Source organism: Marmota flaviventris, chromosome 5 (assembly GCF_047511675.1).
Source record: "Marmota flaviventris isolate mMarFla1 chromosome 5, mMarFla1.hap1, whole genome shotgun sequence".
Classification (NCBI taxonomy): domain Eukaryota; kingdom Metazoa; phylum Chordata; class Mammalia; order Rodentia; family Sciuridae; genus Marmota; species Marmota flaviventris.
Window position 1 is genome coordinate 3,961,815 of NC_092502.1, and position 8,615 is coordinate 3,970,429.

The following is an 8,615-nucleotide window of genomic DNA, read 5'->3' on the forward strand; positions in this document are numbered from 1 at the left end:
TTGCAAAAAAAAGTAGCAGGTCACTTTTTGAGGTAAGTCAATTAGAATTTCAACTGATTTCCCAGGCCAGAACCTAAAAGCCAAAACCTTTGGAATATTATATACCATGTCCTCAAAGAAAATAGGCACCAACCATCATTACTCCACCTTATAATGAGAAACTTCCTCCTCCACAGAAGAGGAAACTCAATCTAATATCAGAGTCTTCAATTTTACTTTGGTTTGAAGAACAGTATTAAATTACATGTACCCTCCAAAGTACATGTATGAAGACACGAATTGGTGTCAACATACTTTATATGCAACCAGAGATATGAAAAATTGTTCTGTATACACGTAATAAGAATTGTAATGTATTCTTCTGTCATTTAAAAAAATTATAAAAAAGACCAGAAGAAAAAATTACATATACCCATACTTTTCCTATTTAAAAAAAAAATCATGTTTATACACCTGTGAAAAGAGTCCAGCTCAGAAACAATGGAAAGAGGAGATAAAGAGATGGGCCCCTTGCAAAAGTGGACGGGTGGATTGGTGCAAGAGCAGGGCCACTTCCAGCACTTTCCAGCTCATGGAAGGGGGCTGGAGTTCAGAGGAGGCTTGCATTACTATATTTCAGAGAATAAGAACATACTGTGACATGCCAAAGACATAAATGTGAGGTTTTTGTTCCTAAGTTTGAATTTAGATCCATCAGTATGGCTTGTACTCTTCTTCTGTCATTTTCGTTATTCCATATGGGTTCTGTTGTCCTCAGAACAGGCAGGAAGTGGGGATTAGCTGGGTTGGAGTTTTGCCTGTAAACACAATAGGTACAACTCTGCATAAGGGGGGAGACAGGAGATATCCACAAAAGATGAACAATGGCAATAAAAAATCTGTGTGTTTATAACTGAAATCTGAAGCAATGGAACTCATTTGTTAAGTTTTGTACTTCATCATATTTCCATATAATGGGTCACTGATATGTATGGGTACAATTTCTTTAAGTTATCTTCTGACATCTCCTCCTATGATAAGAGTCTCCACATCACAGATAAGTACCCAAAACAACCTGAAATGTACCATTCTCTGGTTTTCCAATCTGTATTTTAGTAAGATAATAAGAGATTGTCATGTCTATCCATTCCTACTCCTGAAACAGACACTTTGCAGACATTGGGCATGCATACGTCCAGCTAAGTCACAGAATGTCCCTCCAATGAGTCTTGTTTTAAAGATCTGGCAACAAACTAATGACTTATGAAATTGGCCTAACTCTGTCTCCTAGTCAGGGTGGATCTGGCAGGCTGGACTCCTCTCTCTACACCTAGTCCTTATTTTATCAAAAAACTTCTGAGTCTACTTTCCACTTTAGTCAAATTGCTGACTGCATTATATTTTCATGAACCAACTGTAAACCTCTCCTCAAATAGAGAAAGTATCTTGTTATAGCATAATTTAATTTAGTCAGAAATACCAGCAATTTCCTCTGGGAACTGATCAGACTGTAGAAGGTAATTGTTCCTGCTCTAATGTAACTGTTATCCCCTGAACACTTGTATGTGTTTTCTGCACCTTGTTGATCCTGAGGTCTCTCACTTACAAAACCAGAAGGTTTTGGTGACTATTACTAAATATCTCTTAGAGCTCTCCATCCTGCTTTAGAATAGCTGGGTTCATCCTCCCTGAGACTAATTCTGGGCAGCAGGCCAGAGCAGGTTGGTGGATTTGCTCTAAGTTTGAACTGAGTTCATCTCCAAGTCAGCAGAGTCAGGTGAAATGGCCAAGGCTCCTGTCCCTGTGGGCTTGGACATTGGGGATCAATTAGAGTCAAAGGGAGAACATGTGAGGCTTGGTAGAGGAAGGTTCTGCACACTACCAGGTGCAGCAGCTCATTCTTCTGTCCCCTTTGTAGAACCCAAGTAAGTAAGTGTGTCGTGTCTTACTCTGTTTTCACTTGAACAAGGAAATAGCAAAGGAAGATGTGTGAGCAAAGCAATAATACAGGGAACACTCACAAGGTGAAGAGCTTTGTGATTTCAGCATCAAGACTTGGTGGAGGTGGGAGCAGTGAGCGCTGAATGTGTTGTGAGGATTCCTTCCTGGTGCCCTTTGGCTTCTCATATCAAGAGAGCTTGGTGAGATGCTGGGGCTGCTGCTCTGTGGCAGGACCAAGATGCTTACCTGGGCAGAGTATGAATATGGCATGGGGTTTAACTATTTTAAAGAATTCAATTGACTTTCAGCTGAGAATGTCATAGTTATGAAATTACTCCTCTCAAAGTACAAACTCAAGGACTTCAGACAAGGTGAGACCAGATGACGTCATTGAACTGAATTGATTTGGGTTAAGTTAAACTAAGAAAAATATATTGGAGATTGGTTTTCCTATCATGAGAAAACTGTCTCTGTTTCACAATGTAAGGGCTATTTCATAACAATTGGAAAAGATAAGAATAACCCTAAAAAGATCAAATAGTCTCTCTGATATGCAGATGCTAACCCATAATAAGGAGTAAGGGAAGATTAGACAAAGGGGAATGAAGGGAATGGGTGGGGGATAGGAAAAGAAAAGACAGTGGAATGAATCTGACACAACTTTCCTTTGTATATACATGAATATGTCACAGTGAATCCCACCATCATATACATCCTCAAGACTTGGTTTCTGACTAGAAAAAGAGATATTCCAGGCTTGTCTGATTCTATCAAAATGGATTCTTCTGTTATGTGTAAGTAAAAAGAACCCATAAACTAAAATAAAAAACTGTGAACATGAGGCAGTATAAACCTGTTAGGATTCTACAAGGTGCTGCTCTTGAGAGGTGCAACCTTAGCTGAGGCAGTGATTACTCTGTTCTGAGTCTTCTCAATGTTTAATGTATGTAAGGAAGAGTGGAGCTGGCACACATTCGGGACACTCTATGTACTAGACACCCAGAGCTCTTTTATTTCCATCTCCACAGTTTTCATAAGAGAATTTTGACTTTAAGTTAGCTGAAGTCCAAACAATTTTCTTATTGTTCTTGGGCTGGTTGTCCATAATACTTTTTAAATTGGGTAATAGTTGTACCATTGCAAGGTAAACTCAGGGTTCAACACTTGCTATCCTTACATGTATTAAGCCCTGTCTAATGAGGTTGTTTTTTTTTTTCCAACCCTGTATATTTGAGCAATGTGCCTTATAGGAAAATCAATGAAAACACTAATCTTAGACCTGTTTTGTAGCCATTGAACAATATTCTCTAAGGTATCATGTAACCAAGAGGGAGCTGTTTCATGGGATATTGATACATGAAATAATGTCCCTTACCCAATTTAGAAAGTTGTTGGCCATCAATGGAAATAGATCCCATGTTTAGCTCCAATGTTCCAGATCCTAAAAGCTTCAAATCTTAGATGTATGGGGACTTGAAAATAACTATGATCATCAATTACTTGACAAAATTAAAAATTTCAGTTTAGAAAAAAATATTGTAGGACTATTATCAACACATTTTTATGGCATCCTAAGCCGCAGAATGCCTGCCTTCAGAATGACTTGCCCAAGGAAGTCATAAACGTACAGCAGACTGTGTGTTCAGGGATTGGCACTGCCAGGGCTGCTGGGCCCTTTCCTCCTCTGAAGTTAAACTTGGACTAAACTGAGGAGTGAAGCAAGTACCCAAAAGTCTATCATGCCCTGATTTGCAGAGTGTGTATGTCAAAGATTGATTTATGAAATTATCTAGTCACATTTTCTTTGTTTGATCTATATTGCTAATTTAACTCTGAGGATCACATTTGGTTTAGTTAATCAGCAGATCTGCTGAGAGCCTATGATGCAATAACCCCTGAGATGGGGACCAGAGACAGAGGACTCAATGTGTCCCACCCTGTTCCTAAGCAGCACACAGCTGTGCTGATGTGCTCAGGCCTCAGGGGTCCCTGGCATGCTTGGATTCCTTTGCTAAACCCAGGGTAGCCCCAGCTGTCCTCATTGCCCACTGCCCAGTCTCTGCCCTGGGGTCCTCCTCTCAGATCTCTCCTCAACCAGAGCCTCCTGTGTGAGCTCCAGAAGGGGACCTGACCCCATGCCACACCCACTGGCCTCTCGCTGGTCCAGAGCAGAGTCTGAGTCCTCCCCTCCCTGCACACTTGCCCTGGGGCCCGAGCTTCCAGAGCCCTCTTGTCCCTGCTGCTGCCCTGATGAACCCCAGGGCTGGTCCTGCTCCTCAGTCTGTGCAGAGTGGTCCAGAGCCTGAGGGCTCCAGCAGCACCTCCTTGGAGAGGTGCTCAGTGCTGCTGCCCTCTGTCCCTCTGTCCTTCCTCCCTGTCCTATGATTCTTTCCCATATGAATGGCTGGGTCACCTCAGAGTATGTGTGAGCTGCTCCTCTATTGTCTGTGTCACCCACTAAGGATTAACTCCAGGTTGTGAAATCTTGTGTATTTGAACTGCTAAAGCAAATCAACCCCAGCAGCACTGCCACAAAACAGAAGCAGTGAGCACATTTTGAAGGGATGAATGCATCTCAGTGCTGGGGACATTATGGTTTTCTTTCTCTGTAGGCTCAGGAGATTTGTCTCTAGGCCATGCTGGATGCCAGGGACCTGTGATCCTGTCACTTCCTCAGGTGCAGTGATGCTCTACTCCTGTTGGCTTCCTGATGGTGCCTTTTTCACTCTCATTGCTTGTCAACCTGACAGCTCTCAAAACGTATCCCTTCTTTATGTTCCAAGCTCTCCTTTTCTATTTTATTTGTGTTTTGTATCCAGGAAACCGCTTTTAAGTTATTAAGATGAAGAGTGCCAACAAACTATTAATTGTTCTCTTTTCCTGTTAAAAAAACTATTAATCCAAATTAACATCCACAACAGGTGGTGGTATCATTGTTTCCTTGAGATGGAAAAGCAGAAACCTAAAGTTGAAAGTCTACTAAGACTTGATGCGCAAAGAAGTCAAAAACATACCAGAAATATAAGGAGTGTGTCAATATTTTTCTATGAATATTTGGGAGGTTAAACAAGGGTTAAAACACAATTGTCAGCTGAGATATTATAAAGAGAAGAAGAGAGGCTGTCAGGAGCTGGGGTACAATTGCACATTCCCAAGAAAAGACCGCAGCATGAAAACAATCTAGGAAGGGAACTGGCTCATTTTTCTTTAAATCTTGCTTTTTTAAAATTTCTCATTTTTGTTTTACTTTCCCATCATAATCAAGTCTGAGGAGGGCAAGTACACACATGTATGAGCTACAATCAGTAGCTCCCTTTCCTTAGCTAGAGTCAGGAAGTGCCTCTGCTTAGGCTCCTTCCTAGTGAACAGCTCAGCAGCAGAGTCACCTCCTGCCTGCACCTTGGGAAACTAAACCACAGGAACAGAAGAAAGAAACATCCTCCCCAAGGTCCATGTGCCTGACCTAGACTGATGTATGGAATTAGGCCTGAGCTTATGAAGGACAATAATAATTACACAAATTACTTTGGTAAATCATTTACCAGTTACTAACTGTTCTATCATGGAATGACTAAAAATATGATGTCAAGTCTGAGTCCAGTAATACCTGAATTTGAGAATGTTATTCTTCACATCCATGAATTCTTATTATTATCTGGGAAATGAAAACTTTAATGCAATAATTTGGATTTTAAAAATGCAGTAATGTGAAGAAAACTTCATTTAAATGGTGTCATCTCCAAGTTTCCTCTGTGTCTATGTGTGTATTCTATTAACCACACCCAGCTTACATTTCTGTTACTGTTCTACTTCTAGCTTGCCACTGTGAATATAGAATGGAATTATTGTATATTGTTTATTCTGTCAATTTCATCATGTGTAATTTGCTTACTTGAAGAAAAGGATAATATATAAGAAATCCTACATGTTTGATATTAAGCTTGTAAAGTTTCCACAGATGGAAACCTCATTAGGAAAGAGACAATAACCAAGGAACATGTTACAGTTAGGGTGATCTTTTAGGGTCATAATACCTTCACAGTTTTAAAGCAATGCTTTGGATGGTGGCCCACTTTAAGGGCCAGCAGAGCAGCTTCTATTTAGGAGGTGAGCAGCACAGCTCTGGGAGAAGACCCTGGCTTACTCAGCTGTAGCAGTGCCAGTGGGGAGGGGAGAGCAGGCACTAAAGGTGTGGAGGAGGCGAGGTCACTGAGGATGCAGACTCAAGCACACAGGGAACTTCTGCACCCCACAGGCCATGTCTGTGGTGAACCTGAGTGCTGAGTTGGGGAGCTGGGAAAGCAGGATCCTGGCTTCCTCTGGGACTGAGCCTGGTGCAAAGTCCTAGGAATGCTCCTACCCAGCAGAAACAGTTCCAGAGAGGGATATAAGCCACATTATGTAGTCACATTGTGTGAGTGGACAAGTACTATCATTATGTACAATTATAATGCAGCAATAAAAATATGGAAATAGAAACATATTAGCTACTGCTACACATAAAATTCATTATCTGAAGCATAAAGATACTTGTTTGAAAAAAATCCATTGAATGTTGGATTGCAGTGTTGTAGGAATAATAATAACTGCAGTGTTGTAGGAATAATAATAACTCACTCTAAAAAACACTAATAAACTTAATTTCTATTATTCTCCTTTCCTGTTTTACTATGATTATTACTTAGGGTTTTTTTTTTTGTTGTTGTTGTTCTTTAAAGGAAATTATAGAGTACATTTCCATGGAAAGATGGAATGAAACTTCAAATGATTTTACTTTATTGGGGTTGTTTCCTCAAAACCAAACTGGCCTACTTCTCTTGCTCCTGATCATCTTTGTGTTTGTTCTCGCCTGTTTGGGGAACTCAGGGATGACTGCCCTCATCTTCTTGGACCCACGGCTCCACACTCCCATGTACTTTCTCCTCAGCCAGCTCTCCCTCATGGACCTGATGTATATTTCCTCCACGGTCCCCAAGATGGCCATCAACTTACTCTCTGGCCAGAAGAGCATCTCCTTCCTGGGCTGTGGTGTGCAAAGCTTCTTCTTCCTGACCATGGCTGGATCAGAAGGTTTAATCCTGGCCTCCATGGCCTATGACCGCTTTGTGGCCATCTGCCACCCCCTCCACTACCCCATCCGCATGAGTAAAAGGATGTGTTTGAAGATGATCCTGGGGTCCTGGACACTGGGCTCCATCAACTCTGTTTCACACACTTTTTACATCCTTCATCTTCCTTACTGCAGGTCTAGGGCCATCAACCACTTTTTCTGTGATGTCCCAGCCATGGTTCATCTGGCCTGTATGGACACCTGGGTCTATGAGTACATGGTGTTTGTGAGCACAGTTGTGTTTCTCCTCCTTCCTTTCCTTGGTATTACTGTTTCCTATGGACGGGTCCTTTATGCTGTCTTCCACATGCACTCAAAAGAGGGGAGAAAAAAGGCCTTCGCCACATGCTCCACACATTTAACCGTGGTGACATTTTACTATGCTCCTTTTGTCTACACTTATCTCCGTCCCAAGACTCTCTGCTCCCCAGCAGAGGATAAGATCCTTGCAGTCTTCTACACCATCCTCACCCCCATGCTCAATCCCATCATCTACAGCCTGAGGAACAAGGAGGTGCTGGGGGCCATGGGAAGAGTGTGTGGGATGTTCTCCCCCAGGAAGGAGTGAGCATGGCTGTCCCTACTCCTCTGTATGGCTTCTCTCCATGCAGACTGGAACATGCTGGATCATAGCTGACCAATAGGTGTATAGTGAGATCTTTGTATGTAATTAGAGCTTTCTAGTGACACATATGTAAAACTAATTGAAATAATATATTGATAATTATAAATTAATATACTAACAATATCTTTAATTGAATATGTTAAAATCCATTTAATATTAACAATGTAAATATTAATTACATATTATTTTGTATCGTAATAATTGCAAATAAAATACATTATATGTTCTTATATCTGTTAGTCAATATAAAATATTTTATACTGATATTGAAAAGTTATCATGTCTACATGTGTCATGAAAAAATATTGTTGCTTGTATACTTTGTTTTTATTCTATTTTGTCAAATCCTGTGTGTAATTTATACTTATAGCCCACAGCTACTTGAACTGTAGAAACTTCAAGTGTCCCACAAACATGGGGCCAGTGTCCCCAAATCACAGGATTTCTGGGTGATTCAAAGTCTTTTCCTTTAGGGAAAGATGTTACATCTTTATTATATGATTCCTGGTCTTGAGACCAAGAATTGCACTCTGAAAAATAGCCATGCATTTCTTTTAAATGCCTTAAAATAATAATTTATTTCCTTTAAATCTCAGTTATGGATATATGATACTCTAAGCAGCTCCTGGAATCCACCGTCACCCACATCTCTGATCATTCTCCTGGTATGTGCTATGTAAAGAGCATTCTATGCCCTGGGTAGATGCTGCACTTTTCCTTCACTTCCCTTTTCAAATTATTTGACCAGCAGCATCCATGATCCTTGACTCCATTAGGAGGTTCTCCTTGGCTCGTATCACTAGTGCCTTCTTTGATTGGCTCTTTGGGGTCTTCTTTCCCACCATCTGGGCAGTCAACACAGTGTGCCTCTCTCAGGTGCATGGCTGTGCCCTCCCGAGCCTCACAGGTAGCCTGTGTCTGCAGGTATCACTGGGTCTCGTGCTTTCTAATCTGCCTGCC

At 41.1% G+C, this 8,615-nt stretch overlaps 1 protein-coding gene across 1 annotated transcript; it reads left to right on the forward strand.

Moving 5' to 3' along the window:
• The first annotated feature begins 6,659 nt into the window (after positions 1-6,659).
• LOC139705624 (olfactory receptor 2L13-like) lies at positions 6,660-7,598 on the forward strand. The gene has a single exon (XM_071611782.1). The coding sequence runs from the start codon at positions 6,660-6,662 to the stop codon at positions 7,596-7,598; it is 939 nt and encodes a 312-aa protein (XP_071467883.1).
• The last annotated feature ends 1,017 nt before the right edge of the window (positions 7,599-8,615 follow it).